The 24,828-nt window shown below is 40.5% G+C and overlaps 1 protein-coding gene across 14 annotated transcripts in view; it reads left to right on the top strand.

The window, feature by feature from the left end:
• Positions 1–24,828, top strand: part of Iqch (IQ motif containing H) — a 184,647-nt gene that overhangs the window by 60,189 nt on the left and 99,630 nt on the right. For 9 of the 14 annotated variants that reach the window (XM_059268076.1, XM_059268074.1, XM_059268075.1 and 6 more), the window contains exons 6-10: positions 2,960–3,080; positions 5,439–5,567; positions 11,321–11,397; positions 14,040–14,078; positions 24,131–24,682. In XM_059268076.1, the coding sequence (XP_059124059.1) occupies positions 2,960–3,080; positions 5,439–5,567; positions 11,321–11,397; positions 14,040–14,078; positions 24,131–24,682 (918 nt within the window). Of the gene's footprint in view, positions 1–2,959; positions 3,081–5,438; positions 5,568–11,320; positions 11,398–14,039; positions 14,079–24,130; positions 24,683–24,828 lie in introns of those variants that run through there. The other 5 variants (XM_059268070.1, XM_059268080.1, XM_059268081.1 and 2 more) reach the window with 5 other exon arrangements.

Raw genomic sequence — 24,828 nt, 5'->3', positions numbered from 1 at the left:
TAGGGGATCAGCACATTCTCAAAGCCAGCTTTTGAACTGGTGGTTCTCTCAGCCAGGCAATCTCTCCTGTCTCTTTCCACCCCTCCCCCAACATGCCCACACTTGTCAACCACACAGACCTCTCCTGGTTGGCAGCACCTCCGTGCTCCAGTTTGCTCAGTGTGCTGCTTCGGTTTGCTACTGTTCTTCCCACCTAGAGCTGCATCTTCTAACCCATCTCCTGTAACTCAATGTTCTTTTAAGATGACATTTAAATATCATCCACTGTGTACATTGTAACCTTGGCTGCACATCACAGTTGCCCAGGGAGCCTTACAGAAATACCAAGGCCCAGGCCTGAACTAAACAGTTCTGATTTAATTGCCCAGGATCGGGGGGGGGGGGGCCCAGGCAGCAGTGATTTCCAGAGACTCCCTGAGTGGTTCCAATATACAGTCAGGATTGGGTTGCTGCAACATCCCCATAACACCAGCTGGCAGACTTAACTGCTCCCACGTCTACACTCCCTTAGATCTTAGCTTTCCCATTGCTCATGAAATTTAATGATCATTGTATTAAAGTTAGTGTTACATAGTAAGTGCTCAGTAAACGCTGAAGTTTGCTACATTCTCTCTCTAACCAGGCTTATACAGAAATGTTTATCCTTGCCGTGGGAAGGGACAGTAGAGTGGGCAGATGTTTCTTATTTAGCCACAATGAGGGATTTAGTTTCTGTAACCTGTAGCCCTCTCCTGTATCCCATCCACTCGCTCACCCATTGCCTCTTCAGCATCCGCAGTATGTTGTCTGGCATGGGGTAAGGAACTGAAGAAAGCAGCCTTATGAGCATGCTGATTGCAGTACAGAATCTGTTCGCTGCCCCTCAGCCTCCCTTTGTGTCATTCTTAATGATGTATTTTATACTGGAGCTTTTGGCCTTAGCGTTCAAAAGCCAGTTGTCAGGTGTTCTTTATCAAAGGCTTTCAGAAAATCCAGATAAATTATGCTCTGTGCCCCTAAACTGCCAAACCCGTATTTCACTTCTGCACAGAGCTTGACAGTTTTGTTGAAGTGGAATCACTCTCTCTTCCTTCAATTTACCTTCACTTCACTGACCTTGATACCAGCCAGACAAGTAAGAGACCTTGTCCCTTTTGATACTGGGTCTCCTTAGTCACATATATGCCAGCTCTACTTACAATACATTGTAACATACACGCCAGCTCTAGTTACAATACATTGGGTGATTGTCTCTGTCTCTCAGAGTAGGAGGAGATCTCAGAAGCAGCTCAGGTCTAGAGGAAGAGACAAGAGAGCTAAGGACAAGCCCATTGTCTCAGCCAGCCTGGAGTTCTGTGGGATCCTCCTGCAGAGTCCCCTACTGCGACTGAGGCAAGGCTGGTGGCACCTGCTCTTCCTATTCCAACTCACATGGAAGGCAACAGGCTTTTCCCTCTTAAAATTCGATTACAGGCTGGGAGATGGCTCACTAGATAAAGTACAAGCCTCCCAAGTGTGAGCACTGGAGTTGGGATCCCTAGAATCTCTGTAAAAGCCGAGCAGTTGCAGAGGCAGCCTATAATCCCAGGAAGGCAGAGATGGGATCCTCTGGACAAGCTGGCTAGCAAGCCAAATCAGTGAGCTCTGGGTTCAGCAAGAGACCCTTTCTCAATGGATAAAGAAGAGAGTAATCCAGGGAGATACCCGATATTAGCCCCAGACCTGCACACGTATATACACACTTTTTTTTCTTAAATATTACTTGTAGCAGTGGAGTACAGCTCTGTGGTACAGCGCTTGTCTAACATGTACAAAACCCTGGGTTCTCTCCACAGCACCAAAAAGGAACAATTCTTGCTCCTATTCATTGAGCATCATGAAGAGTTCAGTGTGGTGGGAGATGCTTCTTTGTTGTTGCCCCTCAGTAATACATCCTGGTTGGGGACCCTAACACTTTGCTCAGCTAATATTTAATCTGCACTTGGAAGAAACTTTTCCTTTTCTGTCCTTAAGCCTAATGGGAATGAAGGTGTAATACAGCTGAGGCCAATGACATTGTTCACTATTGAAAAAAAAAAGATTCATTTTAAATGGACAAACTGTGCATATTTGGTATATATGTGTCCTGAAGCAAATCTACTAACTTTCATGCTTTGAGCTCTTCATAAGTTAAGTAGTAAACCATTATCTAGTTCCCCTGGAAACTATGCAAATTAATTAATGCTTGGAAAATGACTTGAAAATATAAATGTTTATAAACAGCAGACAGAGGAATTCTTCCTGTGGAGGGGCCCAGTAATCCACATCTTCTTATGATCAAAGTATAAACAGTGTACTTGAGCTATACAATTAAGTGTGACTTATATGCAAGTTATAAATCTAAGATCCACTAAACAGAATCAATTCCTATTTCTTAACTATAATAAGAGCATTTCTGACTCCAAGAACAGTGGTTATCTGTGTGACTTATGGAGACATTGCACCTTTGTCCTTCGCTTAGTTTTCAACAGTCTACTCAGTGTTCACACTTAACCTGTTCCTAGTGACTGAAGTGCCTTTCTTTAAATCCTTCCAGTTTGTTTTTATAACCTCAAGACTCTTATTTATTTCCTGGGAAATCTGCCTGTGCACAACTTTGCTGTATTCAAAACCTCCTATGTCAAGATTTAGTACTTTTATATTGTAGTCATTAAAATTGAACAAAATCTTAATAGTTCCTTTATTAACTACTACACTGAATTTGCATAGTGGAAATCACCACATGTTAATTGGATTTAATTAACTATTTTAAATTACACAAAATCCTGACAGTAGACAGTAGCACAGGATACTCAAGAGCAATAAAATTGGAGATGGTATTGCTGCTACTTTATTAAAACTTAATGAAACTATTCATAATCTAATTTATTGTTCACAAGAAGAAAACCATGTTCATTGTGAAGGCAAAACTGTCAGCTAACAACATTTTGTTATCACCTAGGAGAGGGTTCAGCGGTTAATAAAAGGGTCCACGATATCCAACCTCACGGTTCTGCCATCTGCTCATCGCACTGATCCCCATTTTATTCCCATTCCCATCTTGCATAAGGATGCCAGTAAAGGTTAGTGATTGTGCTGTGTGTTATGTCTAGGGATGTGAAGGCATCCTTAAGGATAATCAGGGCTCAGCCACTAATTTTCCTAGGTGACCTCAGACAAGTCAGTCCCTACCTAGGCTCAGTTTCACCCTGGACTTTGTGATCACCAGAGCACTTCTAGATCTATTATTTCATGAATTTAATATTGACTTATGTTTGGTGTTGTCATGCTTATGTGATATTTTTAGAAGTTATTGTTTTCTAAGTAGTTTCTGATGCTCTTCTGATTGCCTTTTAATGTTATTTCGGAATACTGCTATGCAAAAACACAAAGCCAGAGATAATAAAACTAGTGGCTTTTTATTTTCACTACTTATTATTTTATATGTATGAGTGTTTTACCTGGATATATGTATGCTTGTGTACCATGTGCATGCCTGATGCCCTTGGAAGCCAAAAGAGGGCATCAGATCTCCTGAATTGGAGTTACAGGTGGCTATGAGCCACCATGTGGTGCTGGGAATTGAACTCAGGTCCTCTGAAAGTGCAGCTACTGCTCTTAGCCACTGAGCCATCTCTACAGTCCCTTTAACTATGTGGGTTTTAGTTTAAAGGGTAGTGTTGGAAACTATTAGATTTCTAATAAAAACAGATTGTATCATCTTTCTCTCAGTATCCACAGTGCCCAGGACTGTATTAGAGTTTTGTAGGGAAAAAAATGTGAATTGAATGAATAAGTAAACAAATTAAAGGACTAAGTAAATGAATGAAAATTAGATATCTACTATAATCCTCTTAGTTTCTCTAGTTCATTTGATTGGCTGAAGTGTTAAAGAATGGCTAAGTGGATCCCCTTTCCTAGCTCACATATAATGGTGTAAGATGGCCCTGAGTTATATGTAATCTCATTTCCTGTCTGTTTGGAGTCTTCAGGACCCAGAGTTGGTTCCAAACCATTCTTGTGATACCTGGAGATTCAAAGTCTTCTGGTGTCTAGCTCTTATGTCTTGTCTGCTGACCTCTGTCTGCTGGTGGTGGATACCCCAGAATGTAATGAGTCTCTGAATTTGTTCAGCTTCCCATAGCTTAGTTATTTCTTTTCTAGCTGTGAGAAGTCCTGTGGCTTACACCTTCTAAGTAGCTCACGTACTGTTGATGTCCCAGGAACTCTAAGTAACAATAGTAAGTTTGTATTTCTTGCTTTGGTGTCATCATCCTCCTGTATGAAATTAGGACGAGTGAATGAACTGATCCTTGCCTTAGCAGATAAAAATAAGTATAAGACAAAGGTGAATCTAGGGTCAGGGCAACCTGTGAAGATAGACAGAAGTTACATTTTTATTCCCAAATCTACCAGAGAACAACAAATGGCCTATCATATTTGTAATTAGTCAACCAAATAGTCCTCATGGAGTACTTGCCATATGTCTGGTGTCCAGAAAGTACAAGTCACAGAAATATATGTGGAATTTTCAGGTGTTTTGATGATTTTACGTGACATTTATGAGCCACTCCAGGTCTGCACAAGTTCAGCATGAGATGAAAGATGAACAATATCCACATGAAAAGGATTCCCCAGATTTTCTTGAATTATCTGACAAAATCTAAGAACTAAAGCTCCCCACTGAGTCAGTGGTTGAGAATACAAGTTTCATGGTACACAGACCAGAATCTAGTTTTCACACCTGGAAAGCAGGCACAGCTCTTACACATGGGATTTGGTATGGATGGTAGAAAATATCTATGAAGACAAATGATTTATCTTACTATTCAAATTCAGAGCTTGTTCAGTTCTCGTGATAAGAAAGTTGAAACCTGACTGATTTCTCAGAGGGTTTGAAGTTGGAAGCATAGAACAGAAGATGGTCTGGAGTGCTGGTTAACATGGATGGTCGTTCTCATACGTCAGGGCACATACATGTCTTGTGGAAGCTTCAAGACTTCATATCCTTAGGCACATGGGTTCAAGTACTCAGACTTTCTTTCTTCAGAACAAAAGATGACCTTAGTTATTAAGAATGTATGCCTCACATCCCTGAATTTCAAAAGAGCAATAAAATCACCAGTGACTGAAAATGCTCCAAGTGTAAGGAAGTTTTAGTTTGTCTTGAAATTATATTTCTACCTAAAAATGAAATTATCTTAGTGCAATTTGATTTCATATTACTGCAATTGGAAATGATTTTCCCCTTGGGTTAGAATATTAAGCTTAAAGTGTGCTGTAGCTATTTTTCATGCAAAGATTAAGGCACTAGAATGTACCTTTACAAATGAGATGATGAATGATGTTAAGTTACCATTGTGAAATTCACAGAGCTCAGATTTTGTAGAATTGCTTAGAGTTAAACTCATGTTTTGTTGTTCTGTTAACCTTCTTTTTAGGAATCTTAAGTATGATAGAACGAGGGCTGATTCCCCCAACAGCAAGGATTACCTTAAAGAATCCACCCATTAAACCCCACGCAATTCCTCTGCATAATTTTGATGAGCCTCGTAAGATTCCAACAGAAGGTAAGACACTATGCCTGTGTGCTTAGATGGGGTTCCGCAGGAATGGTCTCTCCTACCAAATCTAGACTCTGCCAGTGGACAACTTTAATCCTCAGTAATAGACAAGAGGAGAGTTTAAAGCATCCTAAGGCTATCTCAGTAAATAAAGCAGCTAAGGATATTCATGGAGAGCCTATGCACAGTGTGTTAGAGAGTTGGTATTTTCAAGGGGCTTGAAGTTTGGTTGGGGAAACAAGACAAAAATAGTAAAGAACTAAAAATGAAAATACAAAGTAGGACTAAGTTTGAAAAAAATGATGTATTATTTGTTGTTTAAATATCCTTTTATGAAGTGATTTAAGGCATTGGCCTTTGTATTTGCAATTGTTTTATCTTTCTGTTTCTAGTAAAGGTATTACCTGTATATTTGCAATACAAGTCTTTTATCAATTATATTGGAAATAGTTTTCCTACTCTGTGGCTTGACATTTTACTCTCTTTTATAGTGTCTTTTTAAAATGAAACTTTTTATGTTGAGATAATTGTTGATTCACTTATATTTATAAGAACTAATAGAATTCTTTGCATAGTTTTCCCTAATGGTAACAAAGTGGAATATTACAGTATGATATCATCATCAGGATATATATTGGTTGTACTGAGGACCAGACATAGGGCCTTGCCCAGTAGGCAAGCACTCTACTACTGAGTTATATGCTAACCCTTAACCTGAAACTGATTCGGTCAAGACTGGACTATTTCTATCACCAAATGACTACTCTTTTGTTCCCCATGCCCCTCCCCCTTCTCCTTCCCTTTCCACACCAATGTTATCTCCCTTTAATCTTTATATCTTTCCCCTCTCCTAGCTCCTCCTATATACGAGAAAAATAGGGAATTTTTGTTTTTATGGGAAATAGACTGGTCCCATGAATTTTCCAGCAAATGGTGTGATTTAATTCTTCTTCTTGTCTTAATAGGCCCCATTGTGTGTGTGTGTGTGTGTGTGTGTGTGTGTGTGTGTGTGTGTGTGTGTGTGTGTGTTTAAATCTATTATCTCTTGATAGGCAGCCAGGCTGATTCAAGGAGAAACAGGTATATCTACAGTAGACTGATTTTGAGTCCTTTGTTTCTACACCAAGAAATGATATGGCTGAATCATATGGAACTTACATGGTTCATATTTTTGAAGAATTCCTTGCTGATTTCCATAGTGGCTGGACTAATTTACAACTCCACAGTTGTGAACCAGTGTTCCATTTTCCTCCCTGGATCCTCCATAGCATTCATTGTGAGACACTGAGCATTCATTTCTGATATTCATGGGCCACTGGTACTTGTTTGGAGATCTTCTCTTCAGCTTAATTCCCTGTTTATTCACTTGAATATTTCTTTTGTGTTAATTTTTGAGTCCTTTATATACTCTAAACATGAACCTCCTACTGGATGAAGAGCCAGCAAAGCTTTTATCCTACTTCATAAGGTGTTTCTTTTGCAGTGACAAAGCTTTTCAATTTCATGTAATCCCATTTGTCATGTTTTGTTATTATTTCTTGAAGCATTACCTGTTTAGAAAGCCTTTGCCCATGTCTAGGTCTTGAAGTGTTTTTCCTGTAGTAGGCTCAAAGTTTCAGGCACTATCTTAAGGTCTTTGATCCATTTTGGTTTAGTTTTTGTTCAGTGTGAGAGGTGAGGATTTAGTTTCAGTCTTTCATGTGTGGATATCCAGTTTTCCATCACTTGGTAAACAGATCGTCTTTTCTCCAATACATGTTTTTGGTATCTTTGTCACAAATCATATAGCTGCTTCGGCTTATTTCTAGCTCTTCTATTTAAAAAATAAATGTATATTTGTGTGGTATGTGTATATGTTTTGTGTTTGGGTGTGGGGCACATGTGTGGTGAGCAGGTGCACATATGTGCATGCAATGTGTCTTCTTCAGTCTCCCTCCACTTTATTTACTGAGGCAGGGTCTCTAACTGAACGCAGAGCTGATGATCCCAGTGATTCGAGCTATAGCTCAGGAGATCCCCTGTCTCTGGATCTTGAGTCCTGGGATTATGGGTGGCCACCATGTCTCCACAGCTTTGATGACTTCTAGAGACCTGAACTCCCATTCTCACGGTTGGGGAGCAAGTGCTTTATCCACTAAGCCATCTTCCCAGCTCCTTTGCCTCTCTCGAGAGTGAGAACGGGAAGAGTTGCTCACTTTGTCTCTTCTCATTTCAGAGTTTTCTCACACTCCTTGTAGCATTAGGCTATATAGCCTATATGTAGCCTCCATTATGGTGAGGTATGATCATTCTATTTCTAGTTTCTTCAGAGCTTTTATCATGAAAAGATCTTGAACTTTGTCAAAGGCTTTTTCTATGTGTATTGAAATAACTACAGGATTTTTTGTTTTGTTCTGTTTTTTGTTTTTGTTTTTCGAGACAGGGTTTCTCTGTGAAACAGTCCTGGCTATCCTGGAGCTCACTCTGTAGACCAGGCTGGCCTCAAACTCACAGAGATATGCCTGCCTCTGCCTCCAGAGTGCTGGGATTAAAGGCGTGCTCCGCTGCCGCTGCCGCCACCACCACCCGGCTAACTACAGGATTTTTATCTGATTCTGTTTATATGCTGTATTACATTTAACTAATACATATGTTGGGCCATCTTTGCATTCCTGGAATTAATATGCCTTGATCATGATATTTATTCTTTTTAATGTGTTGCTGGATTAAATTGAAGTGCATTGTGATAATTACCCGTTTACTGCTAAGTAATGTTCCACCTCAGCATGCTACACCGGCCAAGCCATGCATCTGCTGAAGTCATGGGTACTTTCAAGTTTTCATCAGTTATGAGACAGCTCCTGAGTGATTTCTGTTTTTATATCTTCCACATCACTGATCCTTTGTCTCCTTCATTTTAATTTTGACTCATCTTCTGTATTTTTGAACTTAGGTTATTGCATTTTTAATTTTTTTCATTTTGTTTCTTTTCGTACATTCTAATTCTTTGTAGAGAGTTTATATTTTTTTCATTTGTTTGAAGTGTGTTTATAATTGCTTAAGGGGCATTTTTATGATGACTGCTTCATCATATATGATTGTTTTAATGTTCATGAATGATTTTTTTGTTCATGTATGATGCTGACCTAAAACTCCCTTGTAATTTTTTTTTACATTTTTATTTAATAGATACATAAAATGTCACATACTAATGGGCTATGCTATGTTTTGACATATACATGTATTGTACAATGTTTAAGCCAAGTTGAACACATTCATCTCCTCAAACACTTATCATTTCTATATGGTAGAAACTTTTAAAATCCTATCTTCTAGACTTTTGACATATATAGAACATTATTATCTACTGTCACTATATTGTTTAAAATAGCACACCAAAACTTCTTGTTCTTTTCTAATTCTGTGCTGACTAATTTTCCATCAACTTGACACAGGCTATAATCATTTGGGAAAAAGGACTCTAAACTGAGCCGGGCAGCAGTGGAGCATGCCTTTAATCCCAGCACTTGGGAGGCAGAGCCCTCCTGCAAACCTGCGCCTTATAGACACATTCTAGGTAGGGAAAGGGGAAACAGTGGTGCTGGGCATATTTTCTCTTAAATCTATCAAATGACATGACCATTAGCCACAGGGAGACAGGGAAATATCCAGGGATAGGGTCAGTGTTTTTATTTAGATATACTTAGACCAAATACTTAGCATGGTAAGTTGTGCTCAGTTCAGTCCATTTATAAGCATTCTGTCCTTTGTTGGATACCTAAATATAGCAAATAATTGAGATATAGTTAAAACTGACTTCCAAAATTAAACTTTTTAATTGCATATCCTTTATTTCTTGCTAAATCTGACAACCTTAGGAACTGGGTGTGTTCTTGCTTTGAAAGAAAAAATAGGTTTTTAAAATTATCCAGGAAGAAAGAAGGTAACTATTTATATGCAAGTATTAGTAACTACCACAGAAGCATAGATTTGTCACAAAAGAAACCAAGGGGCTGGAGAGATGGCTCAGCAGTTAAGAGCATTTGCAGAGGACCCAGTTTCAATTCCCAGCACCCACGTGGCAGCTCACAACTATCTGTAACTCTAGGGCAGCTCACAACTATCTGTAACTCTAGTTCCAAAGAATCCTATGCCCTCTTCTTGATTCTGTGGCCATCAAGTATGTATGTAGTGTACAGACATACATGCAGCCAAAATACATTTTTACACATACAAATTTACACATACAAAATTATTTACTTTGTACTTTACAGACGAATGGTTTTGCCCCTTTTGAAACTGCCAGTGTTTTTCCTAGAAATGTTTGTCACAGACATTTTCCAGACAGGAAACTGAGTTTCAAATCAGGCAACCCCAGGGATACCGTTTTGTTAAAGATGCAGACACATTGCTCAAATGTGTGTGTTCCATATAATCCAAGGCCAAGGAGTAAAGTGCAACGAAGTGACCACCTCTGAGCAGGTGCCTGAGAACCCCTAGATTCCATTAGCTGTGGCTCATCCATGCAAAGTGTATAAACCTTTGTGTTTTACCAAAATTCTTTCCAAGTCAAAAATCTGTCAGCTGCTGGCTTGTCTAAGCACAGGAATTTAGCCACAGAGCTCACTTGTCTTTAGGAGCCTAAAAGTTAAACAAAAACTGTACCAAGTCTGCAGACATTAGGAAAAAACAGTTTTTACTGGAGAATGCATGGATTCAAGACACCCCAGGATGGGGCAGAGGTAGATAGCAGAGTTCACAGTGAGCAACAGAACAGAAGAGTGCAAAGGTCAAGGCAAGAGCTTGTAGCCTTCTAATGGGGTCTGCAGATGCTGGTGCACTGGACAGCAGGGTGGGGAACAGTCACAGAAAGACTTTCTAGAAGCCAGGGGAATTAGAGAGTGGGTACAGCCAGGCCAAATGCAACAAATTCCTTGTGTGGCAAGTTTTGATGCTCTGAAATTCTTGCTACTTCTAAAAAGATGCATGAAAAGATGCCTTGTAGCCCAACTTGAGGCTGAGCTAACTGAATCCTCCAAGTGAGACTAAGTTGTGCATTGCTCATTTATTAAGTTTTGATCAATATCAATCAATTAAAAGAAAGGAGGACTGAGTTGAAGGACTTGGGATGGAAGAAGACTCACTTCTTTGTGTTCAACTAACCATTTAAATAAATCCTTTTCTTCCTTGGTAAGAATAATGATAGGGTTTTTCTCCCCTAGAATGTCAGGCTTGGGCTATTTGCAGAGGGTAGTTGAGTTTGCAGCCAGTCGGCAGGAAAGATGTGACTGAGAGTTGTTGTCTATAGATTAATTAATTTCAAAAATAATCCTTATGGTGGTATTCACCATATTAGTTCCCCCAAGTCATTTTAATTTTTAGTCATCTTTTTCATAGCTACTCAATAAAATAGTCTATCATATGCAACTATATTAATTATCTTGTACATAAACTTGAAAATCTGGCTATTTAAAGGAGTCTTCATTTTAAGAGACAAATTTTCCTCTCTAATCCTTGTGTCTAATTTTCATCCAGCATTTCATAAGCACTTTGCATGAGGTGGGCTGACCGTGTGTTCTAAGGAAGTAGTTGCCCTATCATAGATTTGGCTTTGGAGTCAGCAGTCACAGAGGCATCACAATGTGGGTACAGGAAAGGGAGGGACTAAGCAAACAGTGGGTGACAGGGCCACACGACTTTGGAGCTGAACCCCATAGCATCCACCAAATGGCTCAGCCTCTCTTTCCGGAAGAAATAACTTTGCCTGCCTCCATCCACAGCCCCCTTTGCTGTAGTTCAGAAGCCACACCAGGTTCCAGCAGAAGTGGCGGAGCCCCACAAGAAACCAAAGACAAAGGTACTCATGTTTCTAACAGAGAGAAAGCTGCGCACTGGAATGGGCGTCATTTCAGTGGCTTCTAAGGAGCATTTCATCTTACTATTGTTATTATTTTCTGTGGTGTTATGAATCAAACGCAGGGCCTCCCACGTGCTAGGAAAGAGCTTACCACTGAACTACACAGTCAGCTCCTGCTTTTAAAAGGGAAGATGAATGTACAAGTCAACTCCATGACACTGTAGATGGGGTCTAAAATAGCCAGAGCCATTGCATTATTGTGAGATTAGCAAGTAAGTGATCAGCCTATGCTAGCAGCTGGTCAAAGGCCAGGAGTCTGAGGTACAGTAACTCCTGCTTTCCATCTACATCTGTAGTATATAAGGTGTGTTACGAAGAGGTTTTTACCTTATCTCATTTGTCTTTAAGCATAAGGAAAGACAAGCCCTCCAACTTTGCACAGAAAACCATGGTGAGGAAAAGGGGGGGGGGGTCCTTTAACTAGTGTTTAGTAAATAAATTTATTAAACTTTAATAAATAGTAAGTGAATTCATATATAAATAATAAGTAAATTTATATATAATAAATTAATAAATTAAGTTCTCTAACATTATCCCTCACAGTACAGTATAACTCACCCTCCTGATGATGTCCCCAGTTTAAAGGGGCCAGGATTTTTCATAGGTTGCTTTCTCGTTTTAAGGACCACTGACAGATTTAGGATAATTGAAACTTTTCTCCATAAAAAAGAGACATCTGGCAGTACTTTTTCTGGTATGCTTTGTTTAGTCATGTTTTTAGCTGCTCTCATGAATAAAAGAAAGAGGAATTGGAGAGCAACTCCAGAGAAATTACCCACTATGCCTGACAGACTGCTACCTGCTCTCCTGGATCTTCATCTTTAAATGCCCAAATATCCTCAAGAGGTGTTGTTGGGTGCATTTTCAACATTGGTGGGTCATTTCCTCTTAAGAGTTTGCCAGGCTGCTTATGGAACAGCATGTCATGTGGCACCCCAGTTGCCATGGCAGATATTTGCGTTTCATGAAAAACGTGAGTAAAAAAAAAGGAAGAAAGAAAGAAAATCAATGCAAATGGCCAAATCCCAAGACAGACAGGCCTTCAGGCGGGTGCTTGGCCTGCACCATTATTGTTTCAAATTCAGCTGTTTAACCGGCTGTGAGGAGGCCATGGGCTAATGTGCATAATGTGATGGGCCCAGGCACCTGTTTACATTCTCACTCCAAGTGAGTTCTCAGCTCCCTCTGTTTTATAGAGAACAGATCTACAGGTAATACATATGTCACAGTGAGGTTTTAGCCAGGAAGCAGTTTACTTCAAAAAAAATTTAAATGAGAATGTGTTTTCTAAATGCTGATTAGCCCTGGCATTATTTTCCTCGGTTGACTTGCAAAGGTTTCCCCTACTTTTAAAAGTAGTAATATTTGGCCATCCCATCACCAGAGTAGGTCAGTTTGGGCTGTATCTCGACCCTTGCCAGCAGTCTGTTGTGGGGGTATCTTTGTGGATTTCTGTGGGCCTCTCTAGCACTTTGCTTCTTCCTATTCTCATGTGGTCTTCATTTACCATGAATTGTCGTGCTGGAAACCCCATCCAACTACTGAGGTATCTGGATGCAGAGATCCATGGCTAGGCCCCGGGTAGATCTCTGGGAGTCCAATTAGCGAGAATGAGGAGGGTTTATATGAGCGAGAATTGTTGAGACCAAGGTTGGATAAAGTACAGGGACAAATAGCCAAACAAATGGAAACACATGAACTATGAACCAATGGCTGAGGGGTCACCAACTGAATTAGGCCCTCTGAGTGGGTGAGACAGTTGATTGGCTTGATCTGTTTGGGAGGCATCCAGGCAGTGGCACCGGGTCCTGTGCTCATTGCATGAGTTGGCTGTTTGAAACCTGGGGCCTATGCAGGGTCCCTTGGCTCGGCCTGGGAGGAGGGGACTGGACCTACCTGGACTGAGTCTACCAGGTTGATCTCAGTCTGCGGGGAAGGCTTTGCCCTGGAGGAGATGGGAATGGGGGGTGGGCTCGGGGGAAGGTGAGGGGGTCATAGGGGGGAGAACAAGGGAATCCGTGGCTGATATGTAGAACTGAATTGTATTGCAAAATAAAAATACAAATTAAAAAAAAAGTAGTAATATTTAAAAGCTGTGACCTCAGCTTGGTCGTCTCTGAACTGACTCTTTAGTAGCGGTAGATGGTAAGCTGGGCGTGGATGCTATCGGTGAAGAGGAAGACACAGGTGCGGGCTCCATACTGGAGTCCTTGCAGACCCTCTTCTAGATTCCAGCCCCAAGTGTGATGCCACAGGAAGTCCTTTTTTTACAAATGCCTTTCAGAGTTCTGTTCCCTGAAAGTGGAACTCAGCATCCCATTACAGCTGTGTGTGCAAATACTCACTTTCTCAAACCCTTTCCTCAAAGAAAATGGGGCTTGGCATGCACAGTATGGATGTCTGGGGGAAGGAAAGGTCCTTCTAATTATTAGCTACTGCCTGTGTGGGTAGGAACAGGCAGGCCCAGCAGGGGAAGGGAGAAAGGGGGGGGGGGTGAACAGGACTCCAAGCCTTCTGTTTGTTGTGTGAAACTGCCCATGAGAGTCATTTTGATTGCAACTCTGTCTCACTCTTCATTGTAGGGGAAAGGCAAGAAGTCAAGAGGACTCCACACTAGGAAGGTCTGTAATCTGTGTGACTAGTTAGAATGTGGGATCTGTCACCTGATGTCCTGTCCTTTTGCTTCAGGGCAGAAGTATGGGAGGCCACTTGACAGCGGGAGTTGGCAACAAAAGTTCTTTCGAACTTCCTTTATAAAAGAAATTAGACCATGGTTTAAAAAATAATAATTGTGGTTCACTTAAAGTGAAAAACATTTCTTTGATCTGTCAGGACTGAATCATGCCACTGTCTTCAGTCTAAACAAATGATTTCTCATCCTCAAAATGTGGCTAAATCATGTGTGTCTTTAGCTTCAAAGGTTTTCATCATTTGAGAGTATATCTACAAAGTAGCAAGATGTTAAAAATGAATGTAGTAGTTTCTTGGCATTTGCTTACATGTGGATGCGTGTATGCTTAGCTTACATACACAAACATGTGGATGCATGTGTATGCACACTTATGCTTATGTAAAGTAGGCTGAGGGAACAGAATTTAGAATTAAGCTGTTCAAGGCAACCAAGGCAACAGCAACAACACCAAAAAAAGGAAAAATGAATTGTCCCCACAGTATGGCAGGTACATTCTCGTAAGGTCTATTCCAACAGGCAACATTGGCAGTGAGACCTTTGCACCTGAAATCCACTGGACTTCCCAGGCACCAAGGAGGGAGCCCCCTCCACTCCTCCCCAGCAGTTGGGCATAAGGCTGGGCTTACAGCAGTGATTGCCGACAGTCCTTCTGAACGTGCATGCATTGCTCCCAGATAACTGACCAGTGCAATTAGAGCTTTCTTCTCATTCCCATGACTTCTCACTATGGAGAAACCGTGAGCTTTATTTTACTCTGTACCTCAAAAAGAGAACATTTTTAAAGGACTTCAAGGCTTTACTCCTGGCACACTTAGGAACTGCTAATGTGGCTTCAGCATGTCCTGTGAATGTGGCATGATGCCCTCTCATGCTTACTGAACCCTCGTGATGATGGAAGAACCTCTGTGCTGTCACTGCCCCTGGGCAGCCAGAGGCAAAAGAGCAGGTTAGGAGCTCTTTCCTGGGGACTCGTCCTCCAAATAGTACTCCTAGGGTAACTGCTGTGCTACTGTACTGGGTGCCCACTCTGCACTGGGCTCTGTTCCTGACATCCTCAGTGGGGTGCCTTCCTTGTTTTCACATCTCTAGGCGGTAGGTGCTATTATTATTCCCATATGACTAGGAGGAATCAGACAAGGAGAGGTGAGTCATCCAAGGGAAATGACCGAGCTGGTACAGGAAACTGGACTGCATGAGTCCCAAACCCCCAAAGCATTAGAAACCTACAAATCTCAACCATTCACAGTGACAATCCTTTTAAAATATATTATGTGTCTCCTACCCAGTGTATTTAATGCTTTCCCTCTCCAGTGCTTCTGCTGAGATGATAAGTTTGTGTCTTTGCTTCCTTCCCACCAGACAGCAGCTGTCACCTCTGCTGTCATGTCTGCTTTGATCAGCTTCAACAGAGATAGCCTTTCTGTCTTCTCGATCAATTAAATAGATTCTCAAAAACTACTGGGGTGCTGAGGCATGTCTGTAATCCCAGCGTTAGGCAGGCTGGGGTGAGGAATATTTGTAGTGTTAGTTTCTTTAGTATCTTTCTAGTATATTCTTGTGATTGCCTCAGTGGAAAACTTAATATTTTATGGATGATTTTGCTGTACCATTTTAATTAGACAACTTGTGCAGCATTGAACCTGTCCCTGCCCTCATCTGTTCTCATTTCTATTATATATATTTTATATATATATATAAAATATTTGACAATATATATATATACATACATACACATACACACACACACACACACACACACACACACACACACACACACACACACATAGTCAAAAGCCAGTCAAGGTCTACCCCTCTGCCCCTCTGTCTTTCTGTCTCTCTGCCTCTCTGTGTCTGTCTCCATCTCTCTGTCTCTCTCTCATAACACATTATTTAAGGAAAAGAGGGCGACATTCCCAAAAAAGAGACTGCGGAATCTTTTAGAAGCTGTTTTAACCTTCCCTAATAAATTGCCCCTCCCACCTAAGCATTTTGGCGTTAAACTTTCAAAGTACACTTAATTATATGACTTTATTTGAAAAGCAGTTTTTTCATGTAAAAAGAATTGAGAGAAGAAACTGTAAGGATTACTTTTATAATCTTGTCAACATTGCCTACTACATATACTCGTTGCATGTAAATGATTTTATTTATACACATCAGAAAAGAGGTTAACTTATCAGCAGTCCACAAAGTAATAGTTTTCCTTTATGTATTTCACTTAACACACTTTTTAATGATTACTCAGGAAAAAATAAAGTCCAGGAAGGAGAAAAATGCCAAGTATGGGAGAATCTTCTGATGATATCATAACCCTTTGGCAGTATTTAAGACTTGTCATGTTCCTGTATTCTCATCATACTGTGTCTTTAACTTTGATTTTATTTTAATACTTTATCACAAGCTTGTACAATGTTTTTAAAAACTCACTATATAATATTGTGCAATTAAAGATATCCCATAATTTTATGGCCATTATGTTGTTCAATATTAAATTATAAATGTCAGACATCTTACCTGATCACAAAACAGCTTTGTGCTGTAAGCCAGTCCAAATAGCTCTGAAGTTAAAATTAAATGTACATGTACTCACTCAGTAAATCCTCACTGACTTATTACTGTGCATCAACATGGACCACAGTGGCAGCCAAACACCAGTGAACGAAACAAACATCCGGCCCTCTTGAGACTTCTCTTTCACTGAGGAAGGCAGATGATAGACATCTACTGTAATGTCCTAGAATGAGCCATACTTAGAAGAAAAATAAAGCAGAATACTCACATAGCTATTAAGAATGTGCCCAAGCAAAGCACTGTGAGAATCCTGTAAATACTCTTTAGTGGTCCATGACCAGCAGACTTCCTCTACACACACCTTTTCTTAAGGACAACTGGAATGCCAAGCTTCACTTCTGTGGTAATGTTGCTCCTTTACAAGTCCAGCTTTTTCTCCTGTGCCTACAGAGAAAATGATGTGTCTTTGCTTAGGGACCTGGGAATGAAGCTGCTTTTGAGCCCCAGCTTGTCATACTTCCTATGCATATCCCCAGCAGGCCCAACTCATCCATCATAATTGTCCCAAGTGGTCCTTAACTGTGCGACATTTTCTCAGCGAGCATTTGAAGGGTACCAGAAAAGATGAAATCAATGTTGTAGTTGAAGTAAAAAGTGCCTCTGGAAAAGGGAATTTCACATTTGACTGAAAATAGACCCCATCTATTTAAAATGCCTCTCTGGTCCTGCTGTTGGATTTTTTTCATATGGGTTTGATGGACTGGGTGTTTTTGTTCCATGAGAGCTCACCTAAGCATGGGACTTTTCTCTTTAGCACAGTCTCGGAGTTGAGGAAGACCTGTTTGAATATGCACCTTTCAAAGGAATGGCTGAAGTTATTCCAGAAAACCACGGCTGATACAAGTGGCTCTACACTCGGTTCCTCCCCTTCATGTGTCTCTGCTCTTCCTTCCTTTCATGCCCTTTGTATGGGTTGTGCACTCCGATGGTCCAGTCTTAGGTAGCTTCCAAGTCTTGCAGTCTAAGGACTGTCCTGCTCACTCACACACCTCAGAATTCTAGAATATGACTCTTTGGGGCTTTCTCAATCCTGCACATAAGATAGTGTGGGTACTTGTCATCCATTTTGATTAGGAAGTTGCTACAGATAATATTATGTATAAAAATGGAGAAGAAAATTTCCCAGGTCTTTCTCATGGTCAGAAAGTGCTGGCATTGAGGTCCTCGCATTGGTTTCAGGGTTTTACTAACTCCAGGAGTTTGTTTAAAGAGATAATGGGTTGAGGATGTGGCTCAGGAGGCATAGTGCTTGTTTGGCACGCACAGGTCCCTGGATTGGTCCCCAGGACTGCATAAAACCAGGCATGGTGACAGATGCCTGCCAGCTCAGCATTCAAAAGGTGATGACAGCAGGACCAGAAGCTCAAGGCTACCTTCAGCTCTATAGCAAGTTTGAGGCTACTGTCTCAAACAAAAAAATAAGAAAAAAAGCCAATACATCTAGAGGGGTGACATGTTATGTCAGAGAGGACATATGGTGGCAAATTGGAAGTATCTATTAAGTGGTTTCTTAATAGAAACTCAAGTCTTACAGAGGAGGTGACTTCAAGAGACTACAGAGAAACGCAGTATAGACTAGATTCCAGGTCTTCTGGCTTCAAAGTCACCATTTTCCCACTAAACCATGTAACATTTCCTTTTGTATCCATGGGGTTTAATTTAACAAATTGCCTTCTAGCCCAGCAAATAAGAAATATCAGAACAAGGCAAGGACAGTCTGGCTCAGACATAAGAGGTTACTAGAAGGTTGAAGGAGAGCACAGCTCAAAAAGGAGCCATGCAGAGAATTCTGGGAACATTAGACTATAAGAACTGAGAGGCATGTGACAGGAACAATATAGGGTAAGGTATGGAAGAGCAAAATGAGAAAATGCCATGAGAACACAAAGAGGAATGAGGAAAGACAATGAAAACATAGTGGGGAAACATCACCTAGGAACTCTTCCCTTTAGTTCTGTATGTATTGGGGGATATTTAGGAATGTAGTTATTTTTTTATCATAGCAAAAACATTGTCCTAGGAGCTCCACTAAGAGTTAAGATCTTACACAACATGTTTGCCATTTCTGAGCATCAATTTTTCCATCTATATGATAACCACTGTGGCAAGGTGAGGCACTTGGAAAGGTCTCTGTGAATGTCCCCATTTTGCAGATGGTAAAATCCAGGGCCACAGAGGATAGTTAGTGTCTTGCCTACAGTATGCATCAGACTGTGGCAGAGCTTGGATTTGAACCCAGGATAGTGGACTTCAGGGCCAAATCTTGTTTTGTTGGGCCCATAATAGTCTATTGAGCAAAAGGCAAAGGTAGTGACTTTCAAGATCCCTTATGTTTTAAAATTCAGAACTGTGCTTATGCTATGTTCCTAAACCCAATTAAGCCAGCAGCTCTCTCTCTCTCTCCTTCTCTCTGAATGTTGTGTCTTTTGAACAGTTTGAGCCCATTGAGGGTCTCAACTTTGTTTTATACAAAAATTGACACATTGAGGACCTTCACTAGAAATAAAAAACAAGGTCAGACGAATGACATCTTTGAGGAGTAATAAAGATTTAAGGGAAACTCTTTCCATCCCTTAATCTAAGCTCTCATTTAGAACTATATACGCAGGAAGAGTTTTCTCAGCTCTACAGTGCAATCACCTAGACTATTCCTAATGGATATGTTTTGGTGAATGAGAAACCAAACATTGGTTTCTGCAGCAGAGTATTGTAGTGCTGTGGAAAGTCGTTCTGTATGCTGTGGATGTGCATTGCTCTGATTGATTGATAAATAAAATGCTGATTGGCCAGTAGCCAGGCAGGAAGTATAGGCAGGATAAGCAGACAAGGAGAATTCTGGGAAGAGGAAGGCTGAGTCAGGAGTCGCCAGCCAGACACAGAGGAAGCAAGATGACAAGGCAGAACCGAGAAAAGGTACCAAGCCACGTAGCTAAACATAGATAAGAATTATGGGCTAATTTAAGTGTAAGAGCTAGTCAGTAATAAGCCTGAGCTAATGACCAAGCAGTTATAATTAATTTAAGCCTCTGTGTGTTTACTTGTGGGACACGAGTGGGAGAGATTTGTCCTAGCCACTGGCTGGCTGGGACACAGGAAAACTTCCAACTACTTTGTAGTCTCTCTTTCTAGGTAGTGGAATGATTATCATTCTGTAAAGGTGCCATCCACATCAGATTTCCCAGGTATCCCACTATTCACTACTAGGAGATGAAATTTATAAATAGTAGATCAGTTTGGTACTATGTCCATCTGCTGTCCATATATATGAAAATGATTTTTTTCAATAAGAAATTCATCTTAGCCTGATATGATGGTACATGCCTATAATTTAAAAAAAATTATGTATATGGATGTTTTTCTTGCATGTATATCTGGTACCTGCAGAGGTCAGAAGAGAGAGTCCGATTCCTTGGACCTGGAGTTACAGATAGTTGTAAGGCACCTTGTGGGAGCTGAGAATTGAACCTGTATCTTCTAAATTTTAGATTTCTTTAGAATCTAAAAGAATAGCCAGTGATCTTAACCACTAAACCATTTCTCCAGGCCTGCATACTTGTAATCTTAGCAATCAAGAGGCTGAGGTTAAGTTTGAGGGCAGCCTGGGCTATATTGTGAGATCCTGTCTCAAAATAACAGCAACAATAATGAAAAAGAAATTAGCCTGGGGCTGGCAATGTAGCCCAAGAGTAGAGTGCTTACCTAGCATGCATGAAGTCCTGGGTTCGATACCTGGTACCAAAAAAAAAAAAAAAAAAAATCTGCTTAGAAGTAAGTTCTTCTTCCTGAATGTGTTCTCTGCATTTTTGCAGATGTTCTTCCTAAATTTTCTAGTACAGCTGCAGTCCTGGGCCTATCTATGTTGCTTCACATTGGGTCTTACTAGCACAGGTCATCATCCTGCCTTCCTCTGCTTTTAGATTTAGAATTTCCCCTAAAATAACTGCGCCAGAAACTCTGAAAGTTACCTAATTAGTGATTACACTTTGCAAATGAAAAAGAGCATTTCCCAGCTTGTTGACTCAGTTAGTTAGAGCAGGATGCTAATAATTAGGCCACAGTTACAGGTTCCAGCTGCAGGGGGAGGGTGGATTGGTCTAGAGTGTAAGCATTTCACAAAGGGATGGGTGTAGCTGTGGTCCCAAGAAAGAAGAGGGTGAAAGGATGTAGATGTCTCAACACAGCCACCCCACTTTGCTACTTAGTAATACCACACTGGGAGAGCAGGGCATTATAAACAAAAGAGAAAGAAATGGAAGGGCGTGGGGGACACCAACACATGATACTAGACAAGTTAGTGGAGATAAAGGAAGAACAGAAGGAGGCAGCACCTGAAGCATGGCATGACCTTTAATCAGGGTTCTCATTCCTAGCAGGCTGGGAAGCAGCTCTGCCTTCACCTGCTCAGTGCATCTCACAATGCTGATACACTGCTTTAATTTGGGAAGCCTTTCTCTTGAGAGGCATGTCTTTTCTTGCTCTAAGTCTGAAGCACTCCCATGTGTGGCATTCTCTGTGACAGATGTACTACAGCGATGCTTTAGCTGACTCCAAACCCATAGCTTCCTGGCACCTGAGTGGTCTGTTTGGTGTCCAGGAGCATGTTTCCTTTGAGAGCAGGTATCTCATCCATGAAGGTAAAAAGGTGGAATCCTTTTGTTCTAAAACAACCCCTGTTAAAGTCTACAACTCCAGTCCAACCTAGGTGATTCCATCAGAAGGTCTAATCCATGTTTGTCGATGTACATAGATATCCTGGACCCAGCCTGCAGAAAGGCATTGTCCGAGAGAGATGAAGGAGTCTTTTCCCTTCTGAATCCCTGCCCCGGACTGTTTTGTTTCATAGATAGCCCCCACTCCTTTACTATTTATTCACCATAAGAATAAGGAATTTTGAAATTATCTGAACATCTTTAAGGAGACAGGATTCTCTGGCAAATCACCCATCCATAGCCTTTGCTTCTTATAGGGGTCTGAGTCTTCATGACTGGATCAAACATGTGACTAGCAAGACCCGCCAGCTCCATGCATGGCCATCTGTGGCCATTCTGCATGTCTGTTTCTCACTGATGGAGCCCTGCCATTCTTCTCTGAATTCTACCTTCCACCATCAGAGCCCATCCTTGCAGGGAGGTGGAAATGTAGCCATGGGCTATTTCTTTGGGAACATGTGCCACCTGCCGGCTTCTCTGCGGACTCACGGCGCATCCTGCCAGCACTAACATCTGCTAATTGGAGCATTCTTCGTCAAACTCTCTCTTGCTCACTCAGGAAGAAGAAATTTACTTCCATCTGCAAAACAATTTTCATTCTCTTGCTGTCTTGATTAGATCAGAAAGAGAGATAATCTTGGCAAAAAGACTTTTTCCACTGCTCTTATGCCTTATAACAGATCTCCAGTGAAAAGTATGCAAAAGCTCATTGCTGTTTGGTGTTGGCATCTAATGACAAGGGAACTTGCCCCTTTGGGACTTAATATTTTGACTTGAGATGACAGTTCATTATTCTCCTTAGAACCTGAGAACGGAATTTGAAGTTTTCTATTTCACTGTGTTTGGTTACTGTGTCTTTAGTATAAATATAAGTCTTGTCTTACTTTTTTTCTCTGAGACTCCAAGACTTAGAGTGTTTTTTGCTTTGTACCTATTGATTACTCACAGTTCACAGTTATTGGAGACAAAGCAGGAACCATCCCAACCTGGCAATGCCATGCACAGCAGTTATTGATAAATTCACTGTTTTTCTCCTTTGAGTTTGGTGAAAGCTCTTAAAATTGCAGAGAACAATATAATCCTGTGATTTGATACAAATGGGCATATGTATGTTCAATGGCTATGCTGAAGATAATTGACCTCTTAAATCCCTGAGGAAGCAGAAACAGCCATCATGGTAGGTTACTATCTTCCTCACTGAGGGATTTCAAGGCAGGAACACCCATGCCTCCTTGTTTCCTCCCTCCCTCTTTTCCTAGTCATCAGCAACTTTTGGATCCTGGTGCAGAATGTCTCTTTCTCATGCAACAAGTATCAGTAACTGAAATGCAGTGTTTTGTTTTTTTTTTTATTGGCCAGATTTTCTTTTTAGTCCAGGCTTGACTCTTGGGCCTCGTGTTTGTTAGGCAAGCACTACCATGGAACCTATCTTTAGTGCTTTTTCCTTTTTTATTCTGAGACAGGGTCTCTCATTAAGTTGTGCAGGATGGGCAGGAAGTCACTCTGGAGTCCAGGCAAGTCTCAGACTTACGCTCCTTATTCCTGATCACTCCTCCAAGCAGTTGGGATGACAGTCCTATGCCACCAGACCCAGGTTTGGTTGTCTTTACTTTATGTGAGGGTGTTATGTTTTTTTTTCTTTTGTCATTCAAATCTCTTCTAATTTGATTTAACATAATTCATGGTGTTTTTAATATAGAAAAATACTTTAAAAAATATCACCCACCATCCCACTCCTAGAGGATTTCTCTGGACATTTACACATAAAATAGTGTATTTCCATATTTAGGGTTGATGACAAGTTAATAACAAGCAATCAGGCCGGGCGGTGGTGGCACATGCCTTTAATCCCAGCACTTAGCAGGCAGAGGCAGGCAGATCTCTGTGAGTTCGAGGCCAGTCTGAGCTACAGAGTGAATTCCAGGGAAGGCGCCAAAGCTACACAGAGAAACCCTGTCTCGAAAATACAAAACAAACAAACAAAAAAAACCAAAAAAAAAACCCCAAAGAATCAGCAACATAGTTCTCTAAGACCATGGGTGCAGATAGAATTGCAAGAGAGTATATATTTATATATTATATATAATTATAATGATTAAATATTAATTATTATAATTAAGTATATATAACTATAATACATAGCTAATATTTATAAATTATATATAAAACAAAGATATATATCTGTATTGTATATATAATTTATAAAATGGCTCAAGGAAATAGATCATAAAAGTTTCTGCTTTGGGTTTCCTTTGATATGGTCAGCTGACCATATATAAGGATAAATATATATTATATATCATATATATCATTATATATAAAGATATATATTATATATAACTGTTATAAAATGACTCAAGGAAACAGATCATTATATATTATAAACAGATATATATCTGCTTCATATAATGAAGATATATATATCTGTTTATATATTTATAAACTGTTATATCTTTATATATTATAACTTTTATAACAGTTTAATAACAGTTTTTATGACAGTTTAATAGCATCTCATGATCACTAAGATATCCTTAATGACATTACTTTGGCATCCTGATGTACATATGTAAAATCAGTTCTAGCAACCATATTTTCCCATCACTAAGTGGTAATTGATGAAGTGTTAGTACATATGTGTCGATCACACTCTTAAAGGGATCATAGGATATTTCACCTCTGGCAAACTTTCTTTCCCCAGGCCCTGATCGTTACTACACCATCTAAGGTTTTGAAATCACCGTGGGATTATGACTTTGTTATTTATGATGGTACCATAGATAAGGCAGCCCCAGACTTCTTAGCATTCAAGGCACATTATAGCTTAGCCTGGGGAAGTATTGTTTCTCTCCTGGAACAAATCGAGAAGTTTCTCAAGGACTATGCAATATCAGAAGCCAAAGTAAAAGGGAAGAGTTTGGTGTCCCTGCTTCCAGAATTTGAGCTGAAGAATAAACTTACCAGAAGTGATGTTCTGTTAGTGTTAGAGAACCCAGGTCACATCCAAATGCTGATAAACCTTCCGGGACAGAGGTACAAGGGCCAAGATGGGAAGACGGAGGCTGCCATCAAGATCCAAGCCACATGGAAATGTTTTAAGGCGAGAAAATTCTTCATTGGTTATCGCCAGAAGAAGTGGGCCTCAGGTGTGATCGCCCTTGCGTGGCTTTTACATTGCCACAAGTCCAGACTAAAGAAGATACTGAAGGAATCTCGCCAGAGACACCTGGAGAATTTCCGAATTCGAGCCAAGGTGCGCCAGGCTGCCAGCTGTTAAAGCAGACCTCTTTTTCTAAACATTTCTTGCTTGAACAACTGCAATAACTTGTCTCTTTATCTTCCCTTCCCTCTCCAGCCACCATCCCACCCAGAATCCTGCAATTATACGTCTCCTCAGAA

This window comes from Peromyscus eremicus, chromosome 7 (genome assembly GCF_949786415.1).
Source record: "Peromyscus eremicus chromosome 7, PerEre_H2_v1, whole genome shotgun sequence".
NCBI lineage: Eukaryota > Metazoa > Chordata > Mammalia > Rodentia > Cricetidae > Peromyscus > Peromyscus eremicus.
Note: the sequence above shows the minus strand (reverse complement) of the source record. Positions and strands in the feature narration are given on the sequence as shown.